At 45.3% G+C, this 18236-nt stretch overlaps 1 protein-coding gene across 1 annotated transcript; it reads right to left on the bottom strand.

The window, feature by feature from the left end:
• Positions 1-732: 732 nt before the first annotated feature.
• Positions 733-12990, bottom strand: LSM14B (LSM family member 14B). Its single transcript, XM_080354388.1, has 10 exons — positions 12672-12990; positions 8099-8262; positions 7610-7745; positions 7036-7152; positions 5055-5225; positions 4861-4941; positions 3666-3827; positions 3335-3488; positions 2351-2530; positions 733-2004 (listed from the first exon to the last, which is right to left on the bottom strand). The coding sequence occupies exons 1-9, from the start codon at positions 12790-12792 to the stop codon at positions 2359-2361; spliced, it is 1278 nt and encodes a 425-aa protein (XP_080210514.1). The 5' UTR covers positions 12793-12990; the 3' UTR covers positions 733-2004; positions 2351-2358.
• Positions 12991-18236: the final 5246 nt, after the last annotated feature.

The following is an 18236-nucleotide window of genomic DNA, read 5'->3' as shown; positions in this document are numbered from 1 at the left end:
CAAGGGACCAGTGTCATTTGCTGATGTTGGGACTTGCTGTCTTGAGCTGCCAGCCCCACACCCCAGAGAATAAACATTCCTGGTGGAGAAGGACTTAGGGTTCAGCAGCCCCTCACACTGCTCCCACAGCACCGTACCTGCAGCAGCATCACCAACTGGGTGTTATAACTCGTATGTATTAGATCTGAGGCTTTACTGTAGAAACAAGGGGAATCACTGCCTTAAAAATAAACAAAAAGGGGTTATGACGCAGCATGTAATGATTCCTCATTTTGCCACAGCCACCTTTGACAAGCCCGTTGACAATGTGACACAGCTGTTTTGCCAGCAGAGAAATTAGAGGCTGCAGCAGGTTCCAAGGAAGCTGTTCCAGCACACACCCTGTTCTGTTGGTGTGAGCCTGGGGACTTGAGGGTGGTTGTGGTTACTGCCCCAGCAGCCCTGACCCCCAAAACACACTCCAGTGACACCCCAGCAGCACAGGGACAGGGTCAAACTCAGGACAGTTCAGGCAACAGGAACCCTCAATGGGCTGATTCAAAACACAAATGAGACAGGGTCAGAGCCTGGATTGGGGTTTTTAAGCCATTTCCAAACACTCAACTCCTCCCAGGCCTGGCAGAACTGCAGCGTGGTTTTCTCCAACCTGGATCCGAGTCCCACTTGGACAGACATCTGCCAAGCTGCACGGACTGATGTCACTGAGCTACATCCAGAACAAATCAGGAGGGAAACATTAAACATTTACATGTTTATTATAATTACAATTTACATTACTCCAAAGAGCAGCCCCACTGCTATGTTCTAATTCTCAGCAATAAAGTCCTACAAAAATAAATCCAAGCTTTTACAGTAACCTAGGTCAACGCGTAACTAAAAAATTCTAGCTATGTAAGGGGTTCGGTCATCAAGGTGCTTTTTCAACAAAACTCCCTACCAACCAAAAAAGGGACACATGCCTATAGCAATTTAACCCACATATTCATGCAAAGAAATGTAACCCCCCTCCCAGCCCCTCTCCCCACATACAGATTTTTTTAAAAAACAAAAGAAAAACTAAACTATTTACAGTATGGGGGGTACAGAGGAAACAAATTAAACATGCCCATCTGCTAAGCTTCATTACATGGATCCCATCCCTAGTTTAATGAAAACATTCCATAGTGTTCCACCACAGCCTACTAGTGTACAGAGAACTGTTCGCGCCCAGCGCTACCTGTGGGTGAGGTACGAACGGAGGCAGAACCGGGAGCTCTGATCCCCTTCCCAGACAGCAACTGCTGCCAAAAACTGTGACCTGCGCACAGGGGCACAGCCATTCGCTCCCATCCTGCCGAGGACACAGCACCGGCCCCCAAACCTCCGGGGAGCGCCCAGCACTGTGTAAACCTGTAGTACCACCACACTAGCACCGGCTGGCAAACAGTTGTACAGTCGTTTACACTACTACATGATCAACAATCCAGTATTCCCAAGTGACAATATACACAACTCCTCAGCACCAGGAATCCGTTCTTCCAGATACCAAGTGCTACTTCACACCTGCTGCTGAGAACTGTGAGACCAGCAGCACCAAAGAATCCGTTTGGTTACTCAGAACAAACAAATTAGAGCTGGTTTATTTCAGGTGAGCTTTGGTTCTGTGTTAAAATAGCATGATTTGTCTTCTTCAGGGTTCAGAAAAGGAATCTGACTTTAAACTATAGCAGCCTTTGAGAGACCCAGAAAGAAGAACCATGTTAGTCTGCACTTAAAAAAACCAAACCAAACACAAATAAAAAGACACCCTGAAGAAGGTACCCCTGAACACATTCCCTCTTCCAAAGGATATTCCAGCTGACAGTTGCTGGTCCAAAATAAGTCCAGAATATAAGCAGTAGTACATGAAGTTCTGTCACTTGAGCTGAGACAGTAAACAATACGAACGATTTTCGCACATTAGTGCAGCAGTTGGTTGTTTTCTTTCTATTTACAATTTCATCCTCTCAGGACAGATGTTAGAACCTATTCAGAAAAAGAAGCAGAATTAGATTTGGTATAATGGGGATATTCTCTCCCAAGAAAAGCAGCAAAGTTCACACCCAGGTATCAAGTGAAAGGTTTTGCAAGAGCCTCAGCCCCAACAAGCAGCTCTTGCTTCCTCAGACAGAAGGCTGGCCCAAGAAACCAACACATTAAAACTCCTCATATTTCCTTCTACCACTTCAAAGGATGTATCAGACACAACAATGAACAAATCTTGACATATCCATGAGACTGGAGAGCATGAGAGGTTGCACATACAGCTCAGACAAGGAACCAGAGACAAACCTGGCTCAGAGACAGAATTTATTCTTGCTAAAAAACTTGCCTCTGGAGTTACACTCTGCCAGTACCAGCTCTGTGAGTGGTTTGGGTTCGCCGCGCTGCTCCGCTTCCCCTTCCACCTCGAAATCCCCCACGAAAGCTGCGGCCACGAAGGAACCGTCCGGACACTCCAAACGTCTCCGTGTTGAGCTTCCTTTCTTCAGCCCACGTGGTGCGCCTAGAACTGAGCACGACTGCATTCAGATGCAATATGAACATCTGACGGCCAGCAAGTCAGGAAGCTTCAAGCACCCTGTGTTGAACTAAAGCACAACTGAGCGGGGATTTGGCAGTGCCAGCTGTTGGCTTGTGTGAGCTACTTTTACATGGAAAACTAAAGACAGGCCTAGAAAAGGGTTGACCATGGTCTACAATTTCAGACCTTGTCTTGTTCTCTTGAAAAATACAAGCCCACCTGGCCCTGAGCACCACACAGCGCTTGGAAGAAAGCTTGGAGGGAAGGAGAAACATTAAAGGGAATTTCACACCAACACTCAAGGGATGTCTGACTTTGCCAGGTAGTTGATAACATCACTGTCAGCAGCAAAAGATCAAGCTTTATTTTAATATTCCCAACATTTAATTTAATGCATTTCCAAAGACAGACCTGAGTGCTCTGCCCAGGCTCCTGCCTTCAAGCTGTAGCACCTTCAGCACAGCATGACCCTGATGCCTCCTCCCACAAAGGAGATAAGGAATTTGTTTAAAATCAATGGGCTCAAAGCACTGGGAAACAGAACTGGAAATTCCTCTATCATAGTTTGGGCAAGTGTATCAGTTTCAGCTGAAATCTGCGCTTTTTGTTCGATCCCACTGCACAAAGCTCGGTTAATATCACTTAGGAGCCAACACTCCCTTCTAAGGACTGTTTTGCCAACTTTCTTGCATTCTAAGACTTTTAATGAATTAAACCACGTAATACAGATTATGTCCAGAATTCTAAACCTAAAAATGGCATTTAAAAAGCAAGCTTTTGCAAAACACTCACCTCGATTTGAGTTCTGAAGAAATGTTGTCAAAGAAAGACTTGGATTTATCATAGTAGCAGTTGGGTCCCAGAAGGTCCTCCTCTACGTTACCATCGTTGTTTTGAGTTGCCACTCCAGGGTCCCCTTTTTCTTCCCCCGTCTCTGCTTTGTCATCTGAAGATAACAAAAGCTATTACATTCTTTGATACTTATTGAAGAGCCATGTGTTCTCCTGCTCCCTCAAACAAGGTTTGAGATGCTGCCACATTAATCGTGCAGTTTCTCAAAACAAGTTTGTCTACACAGTGTTTACTACCAGCTCAGCAATTCATATTTAACGAAGTTACAAACCTTTAAAGTTTAGTTTCTTCTTGAATTCTTTATCAAGTTCCTCTCTGTTGAATTGTGCATTTGCACTTTCAAAGTCAAAGTCACTTTCAAACTTTATTGTATTTTCCTTCACAGTAGTTGGTCTGTTTTGTCCTCTAGAGCGGTTTCTGGTTCTCCTGTTTCCTGAAAGCAGGAGAGTTTAAACTCTTGGTAACGCACATGAGGTTAAATGACTTGCACAAGACTAGAGAGAACCAGGGTTAGAGCTCAGGAGTTTCTAGTCCTGTGGTTAAGGCCACACGTCTCTGCAAGTAATTTCTGAACTGCAGAAGACATTTTACAGCAATACTTTAACACTCTGAAAAGCATCCCTGGATGTCAGCCTTACCATTAAGACAGAGTATACATGACTTTCCTTCCAGTGTGAGAAGAGAGAGAATCAGAACAGGTTTATACCAAGAAAAGCTGAGGCAAGCAGGGAAAACTACCTTTTCTGTCTGCTATTCATCTGCAAGCAGGGCACAAACAGGCTACAAAGCTGTCGTGATGGCAAAGACAAACAGGCCACCGGGTTCAGAAAACCCACTCGAGACTTACCGGCTCACAAAAGGGGCTTGTACTTTGCACAGCTTCTGGTTTCCAACTGAGAAGCTATCGACTCCTTTCTGGAAAAGCTATAACCCCTTCTACAGTGCTGCCCCTCAGGCAAATTAATTTGAAGACCTGAGAGTGTGAAGTTTCCTGCCTTTTCTCATTTTGCTTGGGTAGAAATATCTATTCGAATTTAATTTCACTTTCTTCTGACCTGTGCTTAACCACAGAATCACTAAACTTCAGTCTTGAGATAAGACCCCTGCTCTATGGAAGTGAGGGCTCCATAGCTGCTCTCAGTTACAAGAGCTCTGGAAATCCTCAAACAGGCCACGCTTTCCAGTAAAAAAATACTTCAGGTTGCAGAGAAATCTAGTTTCTACTGCCAACTCATAGCATCAATTTGTATAACATACCTTCAAGTGTCTAGAAAAGACACCAGAATTCTGTCCCCGAAGTGTTCTGATTTTCTATGACTCCAGAACCTATTCTGTCAGGGAGCATCTCTGGATACCCAAAGCCTTATCAAGCTTTATTTCACTCTCCTGTCTGATAATCCATCATTGAAATTATCAATATCAGCCTTCACAGGCTATCACAACTATTTAGAGTCAGGTTCACCTACCTGATCTTCTCCTTTGAGGTCTTCTGTTTTCATCATTCACCTGTCCCTGGGTCGGCACAGGTGCTGCCTGAACCGCGTCTACTGAACGAGAAGGATAAACTTGATAAAGTAGCACGAGAACAAAACCAAACAGTTTAGACTCGCTACACACCTTTGGTGCTTGAAAACACCACTTCAAAGTGGCAGATACAAACCATTTGTCTTACTGTTGCTCTGTGGAACCTGCCGCCCATTGCGCTGAGCCCCTGGAGTTACTTTCACTGGGGGAGGCTTTTGTGAATTCACGTTGTCGACTGGGCCGGTCTGCACAGCCTGCTCCACCATGGGGCTTTTGCGCACTGGGTGAACAGAAGGAAAGCCAGCACCTGGAAAAAATCCCAGTGACTAAGCGCCTCTCAAAACCTGCCACTGTTCAAACCCTGCCCACTTCTATGGAGAATCCGTTTTGTCAAGAATTACTCAAAGCCTTGAGTGTTTATCACTACACGCTATGTTTAAGTGGCATATAGAGTAGATAAGGCGCTACTGCCACGCAAGTCACGGCTCTCAAATCCAGAGCTTTAAAATCAGGAAATCTACCCATTTATTTCTTAAACCAAGTTAGACACACATTAGGGTAAGCAAGCCAGGTCAGTCTCTTAAGACAGTTTATACCAAAATCTAATTTCTAGTTTTATCCTTGGCTATATGGGATTTGATTTTACATACTTTACATCTGAAGCAAAAATCCACCATTTTGAACTGCTCAAGCAAGCTTCCCCACTTCGTCAAGAAAGTTTTGTAGCAAAAGTTTAACCACCTCAACTATACCCCATTTCGTAAGCCGCTTTTAGAAGTCCTTCAACCCTATTGCTTATTGTTAGCTTTCAGACAAAGAAAACCTGAAACCAGACCAGGATCTCAAAGTTACCCTTTTAAATTCCTTCTTGGTCAAGGCCAAAGTGTTACCAAGACTTCTGTTGCTCTTCCATCCAGGCTTATTTATTCACACTACAAAACATGTAAATACTTTTCATGGTTTGGTATACCTTACACCAATTATATTAAAAAGCGACAGTCTTCAGTACTCAGAAGAAACACTGCATTCTAGATTTAATTAGAAGTTTTGGAGTACTACAGGCTTATGTAGTTATGCGTAAGAACTGCTTGGAAGCAAACTTTAACTGAATATACTTTAAGAGCAAGAAAAGTGAAAAGCTGAAGAGTACACACAAACCAAGCCACTGACACTTCTGGGTCACCCACGTCCACATGAGATATACCCAGTAGGTACCATCATGCAGGTTCCCAGTTAATGTACACCTGGAAAACTTGCAAGGAAGACAGACATATCCTAAGGATTAATCAGTAGGACAAAGCTGCTGTGCATGTTTAACATGACAAAGTTTCAAAGCTTAGCCAGAATATGGAGAAAGTCCATACAGATAGATGGCCAAAACCAGAGAGTAAGTAAAAACAGTTTCATGCCAACACAAGCAGACATGCTTAAGTTATAAACAGATGAAACTAATTACCATGTTTAAATGCAGGCTGCACCTGGTCTCTCTGCTCTGAGGATGGTCAGTCTAGTATCTCTATTCAACCACCTTTAAGAGTTTGTACACATAGCAAGCACCCAGAACTATGTTATCTCAGCTTACCACAACTCAGAAATTGCTACTGTTAGTCATGCTTTACTAGTCAGGAGTCTTGACAAGGTACTGTGCCCCATCATGCAGGAAATCTATGCTGATATCTCCTCAATTACAGCAATACTCCTGAATTTTCTATTAACCTCTGTCTCTAGCAGCAAGGCCACCCACAATGTAAACAATGTAAACAGTGAGCTTCTCTTTCCAAGAAAGACTAATTAATTTCTCGCCCAGTCTCTAAGGTGACACATGTTCCTGAACAGGATGCAGCACATCGGCATCGCTAAACCTCAGCCCTCTCCTGATACTTACACCAGAGGATCCGCTGTCCTGTACTTTCTGTTTCTCCTGTCTCTCTAATTGATACTTCTAGGACAGGAGGTATAGCTTCACATAATGAAAGGCAAAACCAGCTGAGAACAAACTAGTTCTACTTGCATTATCCACATAAGTACTACCATTCTAGGAGGGGTTAACAAGAACAGAGTGTTTGCAAGTGCCATGCAGTTCTTCCAAATATTTGGAGTCCTCAAACTGCTGTTACCCTTGGAAGAAAGCTGATGGGGCTCTGAAGACATGTCAGGCTCTGAAACAGGTTGTGGAGACGGAGAAGAACTAGGGCTGGAAGCAGCTGCTGATGCTGGAGGGCTTACCAATTTCTCTAAAGAGATAGAGGGAAGAAGAGAAAGCAAAGATATATGGATAAGATACAAGGTAGTGAAACATCTGAAGGACTTGGAAAGAGATACAAGAATCTCTAGAACAGCATTAGAGCAGCTTATTTACAGTCCTCTCTGTGAATACAAGCTCTTTTTACATGTGATGGATATGTGAGGGATGTCAGGTTAGAAATGAACTGGCCTCAACTGTTTGTTATTCACATTACTTTCAGAAATAAACTTTAGCTACTTAGTTTGTTTCCTTCTTTTGCATTTTTCTATGTGTGTCTGTGTGTAAGAGAAATGCGGGCCTCTTTGCAATAAAATTGTTAACTACTTATTTTCACTGCTTGTTGCAGCCTAAGGCTTGGCAAGGAATTCAGAATTAGTTACTCTGGTTTCACGGGAGCTGCATAAAAGGACTGTACCTTTATTCTAGCAAGTAAAGTTTTTACTTACCTAAACCTAACGAAGCTGCGTACTGATGGCTAAGTAAAGAGCTGGCAGCGAGCTGGCTGTAAGGTGGCATACCTCTAAACGGGCTGTAAGGCACATGTGGCTGAAAGGATGATGTAGAGGCAGAACCCAGTGAAGACTGTAACAAGACAAAGTACATTTCCATTTACAGCATCCACAAGTCAGCTCGTTTTGGCAGTGATTCTCTACTTCACGTACAGTGTTACTGAAGCTTAAGTAAATACTGAGGAGGGTTAGTTTACCTCTTTATGGTTTTTCTGCATCCTCAGCTAGGTAACTAGCTCTGGCTTTTGTTGACTGGAGTCTTTAATGCGGCTGCTATTTTAAACATTACAATGGAATTCAGGATACTTCAATCTGAAGATTCCTGGAGACACTTACTGGCCTTTGTTTTAAGCTTATACCAAAAGTCAAGTCTTTCATCACCAATGTTTTATCATAACTTTCTAGCAACACTTCAGGCCAACTTACTTGAACAATGGCAGGATCTTGTGGCAGAGTATGTTGAGCTTTTGGAGGTTCACAGACAGTGATGTCTTTGATGTCACTCCCTCGAAAAATAATGTATTCATAGATTTCTTCTCTCGGAGGAGCAGGTCTGTCTGTAGGCCGGTCTTCAGTACCAAAGGATCGCACTTTAGCATGAGAAAGATTATTATTAGTCCAGTATTACCATTGCAGCATTGTGCAAGTTATTTATGCAATTAAAATCTACTCCTGTAATACTTGCCAAAGATAACAAAACAAAGGTTACTGCTGAATCTCCTTATCACACACATCTGTTCCCTCAAATGCCAACTTTTTCAGCCGCCTGCGTAAACGGTTTTATTTACATCAAGCTGTGAAGGTAAAGACCACAGACCAGCTGGAGCGAAGACTCTTACTCCAAATGCGAGGACACCCCCACCGCGCTGTACTGCCACATCCCCGCCCTCCCCAGCCCCTGTCCTGCATCAGCATTCTGCCTGAGACAATTGCCACTGCAATGGAGAACAAGAGAGGCCCCAAGGCAGCAAGGGAAAAAAAAATCTTGGAAGGCTTTAGAGGTCAAATTTGCACCTTCAGTTTCATATATTTATTATACAGATAGAGGTAAATTTTTATCCATGACAAGAACCTCCTATTAAAATTATCTCTACCCAACACCACTGGTATTCTGACTAATACCTACCGACCACACAGCCAAGCCTGCCAAAGCTTTACTGAGTTCCAGCTATCGAGAAGGTACCAACCAGTGATATTACACATTATAGTGCAAAAAAGGCTGCAGCTGACTGTGTATGGCAGCCACCTTTGAGTCATTAAACATGAATAGGTCAGACTGGGACTTACTGGGTTGGAAAGAAAGAAAGAAACATGTAGCATAGCTATATCAGACACTGTTCCATGAAAGCTAGAAATGGGCTAGAGAATGGGCATGGTCTACGGGTATAGAGATTTCTTTTCAGTCACACATTACAGCAGCTCATCGAGTTTACTAGTCTAGTTCTCTTCTGTCTTCGTGAAGCTTTTCCAGTTCAGATAAGCCCCAGCACATACTGTTTTGATGTGTGCTTTCTGCCAATACATCCGAATCACATCAACTGCTTCTAGCAGGTTACTGTAGAAGCACCCAGGACACCACAACTCCTGCAGTAACTTCACAAATTCCATCCATAACAGACCATTCCCCAGCACCTGCCATGTCACTCTCCATGGTGACATGTGAGCCAGCTGCCACTCCCTTGCACAGCTGGAAAGATCTAAGCACAGACAGCCCTGTCACAGGGATGATGGGGATAGAGGGCACCGCAGCTTACCCACAAAAAGGGCAGCACAAAGGGGATCCACTCAACCCCAGTATACTGGTATACTCTACTGTTAGTAACTTACTAAGGGTGTTGATGGTTGTGGACAGGGTGACTCATCCGGAGGCCTGTTTTTGGAGACAAAAAGCAGCGTCCAAGTGGCTGCCCCCACCACGCAGCTGTGAGGGCTGCGAGCCGTCTTCACCTTGTTTCAACACCATGTCAGCTCACACAGAGCAGTAAGCTCCGGGTACAGCAGGCCAAGGCCAAACGTTGTCCCCGTAGCACTGATCCTGCTTAGCACCTCAGCTCACACCTAACTGGAAGGGAATTGTAACTGGTGCGAGGACAAGCTCTAAGCCGCTTCCTTTGAATGACTGTGTCCCATCAGTCACTAGGGTATATAACCTCCAAGTTATTTTAGCTCTCCAGCCGCTGTTTGATCATATTACAGCTGTAACTTAGTCAACTAGAAACAGATTATCAACTGAAGGCAGTGCTTGTGGCCTTTGAGATATGAACCTTGCTGAAGATCCAATTATTGCAGCACATAGCTTATGGCAAGACACACCAAAGCTACCCAAGGGCTACTGCAGAGGCCCATGGCCAGCTTGGCAAGCACCGCATCAGCCCATCGGCTTCCCCATGGAGAAACACACGACCTGCAAAGGCCAAAGCTGGCCAGGCAGCCACTCTGCTGGCTGCTCCCAAGGTTTATAACAGAAAGAGGTGTAAAACTGTGTCCTTGCTGTAGTCAAAAGAGCATTGAGGACATTTGAGAGGGCTCTAGGAGCTGAGCATGCCTGACCCTGCACCTGAAGTGTTGTCACTGTTTCTGGCACATCACAAAATACAGCTGGATCCAAAGGGCTGTTGCCCATGAAGAGTTACATGACTATTCTTTACAGATGAACGGGAAACAAGCTCCACTGCGCTGCAGCCCATGTTTTACCATACAGTTCGCACTCAATTGCAGGGCTCTGCTGAGCCAGAGCTCCGAAGGGTCAGGAAGCACTATAAAAGTGACTGGATGTCTGGAAAGCAAAGCTTATGTGGATGTTTCTTGCTCAAAAACTCTAGTTTCTTCAGACTTCTACAGAAAGAAGAGTAAGTTCCTGGTGTTCACTTCTGACAGGACAGTAATGGTCTTAAACTTCCTGTGTTTGCAATTTAAGTTTAGCATCAAACAAGACAGAGAAGTTTTTGCAGTGTTTAATTAAGTACATGTAATCTCTAACATATTATGCATGTGTCCAGATTTAAAAGCAACAAAATACGAATCAATTGAAGTTAGCCCTGCTAACCAGATTCCTTCCTGAGGTCTCTTTCAACCTAAATTCTTTTTTATATCACTTGGATGGTAAAAGTCAGGAGAATAGCACTTACATTACATACTGAAGTTGTATGAGCCTTAATCAGTGGCATCTAGAACTTAATAATTTACCATCCACCTGGACAACTTGAACTGCATGTCAGTAATTCATGGTTCTTCTAACCTGTCAAAGATCAAGTGTTTTAAATAGCTGTTCCTCCCAACACACAGGGTTGATATTGCTGTCACTGACTCCAACAATGTTGCTGTGTTCATAATTCTGACACTAACTTTGATATAAAGTCTCTAAATGTAAAAAACCCTCGGAGCTAAAAAAAAAAAAAAAAGCAGAGATTGCACTGTAAAGTTTATAGAGCAGCACTTTAAGTGGGGAAAAATGTAATCTCCATTTATTGTAACAACTACTTAGGCATTCCAGTTCAACAAAACTGAACACTGAGAGACCAATAAATACAAGAAGTGCCAGAAATCTTATACAGAGCACATACTTTCTCATACCATAAAGCACTTTAATCACATAGGACTCTGCAACACACCACTTGAGCTCTGAAGTAGCGAGCGCTTTGTGGAAGCCAGAACTATGTAAGAAACCATTTCTACCTGCTGCTGAGTGAAGGTGAAGACCTTCCTGCACATACACTAAAGGAACTGCAACCTTCCTGCAACCTCTCAATTACTTTGAGTGAAACACTAACATAAATAGCTCCATCTGTACATTTAAATAAATAGCTACATCGCTAGAAAAAAAGGTGAATTTGTGAAAACTCACCTTTTTAACTTCAGAATAACACTTACAGGTGTCAAACACTTCTGTCCAGCATCACAAACATCATTATACTGAATAAATACTGTGGCACAGACTGCCTTGAGGATAGTTGAGAAGTGGGCTAGTCAGTGCCAGCAGATAGTCTTTTAAAAAAACACAATAGATATTTGGTTTGTTGACAATCCCCATGGGTTGCTGAAGGCAATGAAGAAGGTGTGAACTTCTCAGAATGGGAGATGGACAAACCTCAGGGAAAGAACAAGCTGATGCACATTAGCTGCAGTAGCCAAGCTGAACATTAAAGGCAATACAGAAACAAGACCTCGTTTGAGAGATTAAACATGACGGGACAGGTTTGTTTATTTTTTTAAGAGCCAATACAGGAGTTCCCAGTGCAGGTGACAACTGAATCCAAATGACACCACTTAAGCAGATCATTATTTCTACAGGGGAACAAATGCAAGGCCTTGATGAGCTGCCTGCAAGGTAGGAAGAGCCAGACCTGTGTGCAGATACACACCTGAAGAGAGCCCAGCTATCGATCATGAAAGGAACAAAGACACTTCAACAGCAACTTCGTTTTGTCCAGCACCGGCCCAGGGCCCCGCTCAAGCCAGACAGAGATTCCGCCGGGCATCTCCGTACAGACAGCAGCGGGGAACCCCACCACGGACGGACATGCAGAACATCACCCTCCTGGCTCTGACAATGGTACGAGGAGCCAGCCCCGCTGGAAGCTCTTCTGTCGCTCTCCAAGGGACTCAGAACGCCCCGTGGAAGCCAGGGGCTCCCCGGCACCCCGCGCCCTTCCCGCCCCAGCGCCACAAGGAGCCCCCGCCACGGCCCATGCCCGGCCCCGCCGAGCGGAGCGGCCTCCCGAGTGCTGACTCATGGAAAGGCAGCGGCGCCGAGGGCTCGGGGCTCCGGACCCGCCGCCCCCAGCTCCCCGCGGGCCCGGCCGCAGCCCCTCGGGGCAGGCGGGCTCCGGCGGGCGCTCCAGGCCGGGCTCATTGTTTAAGGGACGGAGGCGGCGGGCGAGGCGGGCTGGCACCCCGCGTCCCCTCCGCCAGCGCCGGGCCGCGGCGGCGGAGCCAAAGCGAGCGTAGGCCCGACACCCCCCCCAGACCGCCCCGGGAGGGCCCCGCCGCGCCGCCTCACCCTTGGCCAGCGCTACGGTGGAGTTCTCGGTGTCGATGGTGTAGAGGATGCCCTCATAGCGGATCTGCGCCTTGGAGATCAGGCTGATCTTGCTGCCGATGTAGGGGGTCCCCGAACTCATGGCGCTGCCGCTGGGCCCGTGCTGAGCAGACGGAGGAGGCCGTGCGGGTGGCCGCACCGCTGCGCGGAGCCGCCGCGCCCGCCCACGCACACTGCGGAGCCGGGAGCCCCGCCGCGCCCGCCTTATATAGCGCGGAGGGAGACGGGGTGGGAGGGGGCGCAGGGTGGGAGGGGGCGTGATGCGGCCCCGCCGCGCATGCGCCCGGGCCGCCTGCGATTGACCAGACGGGAGACGGGGTCAGACGCGGAGGGGAGGGAGGGGGTGAGGGCGGGGGGGGAAGCCCGGAGCCCGTGTCACGTGACCGGCCTAGGCGGGGGTGCCACGTGCGCGGCGGGCGGGGCGGGGCGGGGCGGAGCGAGGCGAGGCGGGGCGGGGCGAGAGCTCCCGCGCTTCCCGCGCTGCGCCGGCTGAAGGGAGAGGGGGGGGCGGGAAACGGCGAGCGGCGGCGCTGAGCTCGGTACCGGCACAGAGCAGCTGCGCGTCGGTGCGCGCTCACCCGTGTGGCAGAGATTTTGTCACATAACGCGGGGATGGAGGGTGATCGCCTCCCCCGCGCCAGCCCCGCCGCGCCGGTCTCTGAGGGGAGCGTTTCCCGCCCTGCCGGCCGCGCGCCGCCTCACCTCACCCGCTCCCCCGCGTTGTGCAGCGGAGACACCGCTCCAAGGCAACCACATCGCCTCGGGGAGGGCGGTGACAGGGAGAGCACGGCTGGCTGCCCCCGCCCGAGCCCCTTTTCTCCCCTGGGGCCGTGGCAGCAGCACAGCCCGGTTCTGCGCTGCGAGAGGCCTCGGTGCTCGCAGGGCCTCCCCTGTGAGGTGCACACCGGCCTTTGTTCAGCAGGGAGACAAGATGTACCCGCTGCGCCGATGGCGGCAAGTGACACGGTGACAGCGGGACCGCAGCGCCAGGCCGCAGCTGGAGAATGAGTCGTTCAGTGCAGCGTCTCCCGGGACTTCTCTGGCTCCCCGAGCCATCTGCGGGTCAATGAGAGACAACCGGCAGCATCTGGCAGACAGAGTCATGGGAGGTGAAGTCACTAAACCACCGTGAGGGAGGATGGGGAGCAGGCAGGGCCGTTACATTTGGGGCAGCGGGTCAGAGTGCTCAGATCTCGCTAATTCGTGTGACGTGAATGAATAAGGTTCAAACCTGCAGCTGGAGGCGGTACAGTGGGAGCCATTGTCTGAGCGGTAAGGGGTTTGCTGGAGCTGCGTGTGCCCATGGCTTGGTGACATGTCTCCCATCAGTGACACAGCAATGTGCGGTCCACACGTTTATCCTCATGTCGTGACAACCTCCTTCCATGTGCACCGTGCCTCAGAGAGCTGTTCTGCAAATGCCCCAAGCTGTCTGCCCTGTGACCTTATGTATTTTATGGTGCTGCTCTTCGTGTTGTTTACACAGCCTGCAGAGCAGATCTCTCTGTCTGAATAGGGAAGATGCCTTCCTTCTCACTCTCTTATCAACACGCTTGTGCAGTCTTGTTAAATTTTCATCATTCTAGCATGGAGAGAGTTGCTAAAATATATAGTCAATTATTTATTATATGTTATTTGAGCAAAGAGTATTTTTGAATAAGAAAGTCAGCCCTTGAATTAAATCTTTTTAGATTTTTAGCTCAGCCTTAAGTACAGCCTATACAGAGCAAGGAAAGATTCCTTTTTTTACTGTAGTAAACAGTGCCCTTTAGTGGGCAAATTACTGTTTAGAAACTTCCCTGATGAAAAAAACTCATCCAGCTCCCCTGTGTGCGGAGTCTCTAGTTTAAGAATGTGGAAAAGTTCAAATGGAGAAAAAATAGGATGAGAAATGCTACTAATAAAAATCTCATTATGGGGTCAGTGACAAATAATTATTTTGAATGGGAAAAATGATGTCAGTAAAGGCAATGCAACCAAAGGTAGAGAAGCAGTACTCCCTCTTTTGGTTTATATTCTCCAACCCCACAATAAATTTCACTTGATATTCCTTATTTCCACTCTAAAATATTTTTTAGAAATGGTACATGGGCCTCCAGGTTTTTTCAGTTCATCTCCCTTTGTTTTTTCTTCATGCACACCAAAATGTTGCTGATTCCTGAGCACCTCTAGGTCCAGTATTTTTTTCTGTATTCAGCAAAAGGTATTATGATTGGTTTATCCTTATATTTTATTTTGTTTTCAATACCAGGAAAGAGAAAAGGACGATCAGTTACTGATACAGCAATGTGGATGCTGCAGGAAGGCTAATTAAAGCAACATGGAAACAAGAAGTATATGCGAAAGTGGCATATGCTATACCTTGGTAAGGAGTGATATGTAAATATATAGAATTTTAGTTGTAACCATCATTGCCATGAATCGACGTGCCTCTGGAAAATATGCTTATTGTAAAGAATTTCCTCGGTGTCTTTTGTTTGACAACAGTCAGAGATAAGTGATCAGCAAGAAGAAATATGACACCTGACTTTTAAAATGCACTGTTAGTGGTTTTTTATTCTGCTAAAAAATACAGTTCTTCATCCATTATGGGTTGAAAAGGGGAACAAAAGATTATCTTTCGTGGTGTAAATTCATGACAAGTGTGTGGTCCTTGGCGTCCCTCATATGAAGAGAGAATATTCGGCTTCATCTGAAGAAGCTGATGGCAGTTCATCATGGGACTGGGAAGAAACCAAGCAGAGTGGCACCTTGTGATAGCAGCAGACACAATGTTCACAGATCAGCGCTTTGGACCAGCGGTGACTGTGGGCTTTGGAGGCGGCGTACAGTCAGTGGGTCACCACAGAGCTAGTTCAGTTACAGGAAAACCTATGTTACCAGAACTAAGGAGGCTCCCATGGAGCTGGAATGCAATTAGTGGCATTTGCGATGATCACCACTGATAGATCCAGTGATGTTTCATAGCAGTTAGAAGCAAAACCTGTGACTTACAGCAACACTGGAAATTTGTGGGGTGTGTGATGGCGAGAGAGCACTTATGTGGTGGCCGATGGCCATGTCTGTGACAATGTGAGCAGAGCTGACATCTGGCAGTTAATGGCAGAGGGTGGCTGTTGAGAAGACGTCTGGAACAAGTTGTTAGCCAGGCACTGTCTGCTGGAGCATCACCTCTTGCACCTGGGGACAGTGGGATGTTTGCAGTTGGTGGCACAAGGAATTCCTGGGACACGTGCAGCTGCTGAGGAAAACGGCAGCTAATGGTAGCGGTGGTTGAACTGAAATTCTGGGAGTTGGCTGCAGAAAAATACCAGAGGTGGCACCGGGAAGGCTGGGGTCTCGAAAGGAAGAAGGAAGAAAAGAGGCATGGAAAATGGAGGTTAAAGTGGAAGGGAGATTTGAATTTGGGTGTGGCAAACAACACGAATGATCCAAAGGGAAGGAGAAATATGTGAATCCTAGAGAAAGAAAAGTTAGAAACGTAGCAGTAGTTTCAAAGGGAAGTGTGGTAGCTGCTGGGAAGGAGGATAATGTCACCAAGGACACAATATGGTTCTATAGTGCAGGGAATGGGTAGGAGAAAAGAGCCCAGGGAAGAAGGAGAGAGTAGAAAAAGAAGGAGAAACTGAAAAGATGCAGGACAGATGAGAAGGAAAAAAAATGATCCATGTAAGTGTTCTTATTCTCAATAAAGAAAAGCAGAGAAAGTAGAATAAAGAAAAAAACGTGTGACATCAACTGAAGGAAACTAGAATAAAAGGGAGGGGGAAGGAGAAAGAAATAAGGAAATGAAAAGAAAAAATAGAAACACGAATCAGTAAGAAAAAATTTGGTAACTTTTATTTAGATAATGTGTGCTTTATACAATTAGTTTCCCCATTTCCCACAGTCTAAGAAAAAGAGATACAATTATGTATGTAGGAAATAATACTTCATTACATTAGTTTGTCTTACATCTCAGGAAAATTCCATCATAACAATAGGTGTTGTTTTCTTTTTTATTCCAGATGAAAATAGAGTGTAATACACGTGATACAGTTCTGTCCTCTGTCCCCTTTCTCCCTTTGTCTTTTCCCAGTTTTGAGTCTATGCCTCAGACGTTTCAATTTTGACACCTTTCATTCCACCCCCATATATCAAATTTAAAGTCAGTTTAACGCCTGGATTTAAATGAAATCTTTTATAAAATGTCATAGTTTTAGGCTTGTGTGGAATTTGCTCTCTTAATTAGTGTGCTTAGTGGAACTGGCATAAATCTGCATTATTCGATTGCATTTCTCAGCAGTCCAAGTGTGTTGCACAGTCAAGACAAAATATATTTTACCATTTAAAATGCAGTGGCAGAGAGCTTGAACTTCTTATCCAGACCTACAAAGTTTATGAATGTCAAAGCAAGACCACAATTTGGCCATTGCTCTTTATTTCAGTGCTCTAACTCTATGAAATCCAAATATATCTATGTGAAATACAAGGAGATGAACTACTCATGTGAGTTTGCCTGAAAACAAACATTATTTTGTACAGATACATAGCTTTTATAAGGTATGTTATGTGTATCTGAGGTTAAGCTTTACCTATAGAGATTTACGAAGTAGTATTTTTAAATTAAACATTAAACATTAAACAGGCTCTTAATCTACATTTTTAACAAGCTTTATTATAAATACACTCATATTAAAATAGTATATATTTCTTTTCTTGTTCTGTGTATGCATTCAATACCAGTTCTTATACTCTATTCAGTTTACTCTTTTCCCTGCTAAATCAATCATTTTCTACAGGAAAGATAGTTCTTTGCTATAATGCAAAATGATAATTGCTTTTTGTATTTGTGAAAATCCAATGGTAAGATTACAAAAAAATGCTGGATAATTTTTCTGTTTGTGTAGCACTTCTGTGTGGAAGATTCAAATTACCATGTGGAGATTCAGCTTATCAGTCTGACTTCTAAACTCTTCAGTTTTTTAAGATAGGTTCGATATATCGGTTTAAATTATGGGATGAGCCAACAGTGCTATTCTGACCTGCCCAGCCTTTGCTATTTGTACCTCATGAGTCTGCAGGGCCTGCTTCTAAAAGTTGTGTTTGATTACTTGAACCTAGAGATGTGAGGAGTCATTGGGACACTTTTGATGCAACAGAATAAGGAGGGAACATACATTTACTTATCTTTATAAAACTGAAATATCTTGGACATGCTTAACGTCTTTTATTGGAATGAACACAAACTGCTATTCCTGACTTTTCACACTCACATCAGTACACTGCAGTGTCTACAAGCTGTGAAAATGAGACTAGAAAAACACAGTGCTGGACGTAAGACCAAGAACACAACCCAAAATCCTGTCTGCTGTTGCAATTCATTTCATCATTGAAGCATGGGGGGACAGAGCGGTTAGAAAATTGCAAATACCTTTTATAGTGAGGCTTTCTGCATCACAAATGGCAAGATGAAGCTATCCTGGCTAACTAGGCAGTGATTTATTCACAGATATTTTTAAGAGATCCTTTCATGAAGAAAGGTAA

Source organism: Nesoenas mayeri (assembly GCF_963082525.1).
Source record: "Nesoenas mayeri genome assembly, chromosome: 16".
Classification (NCBI taxonomy): domain Eukaryota; kingdom Metazoa; phylum Chordata; class Aves; order Columbiformes; family Columbidae; genus Nesoenas; species Nesoenas mayeri.
Note: the sequence above shows the minus strand (reverse complement) of the source record. Positions and strands in the feature narration are given on the sequence as shown.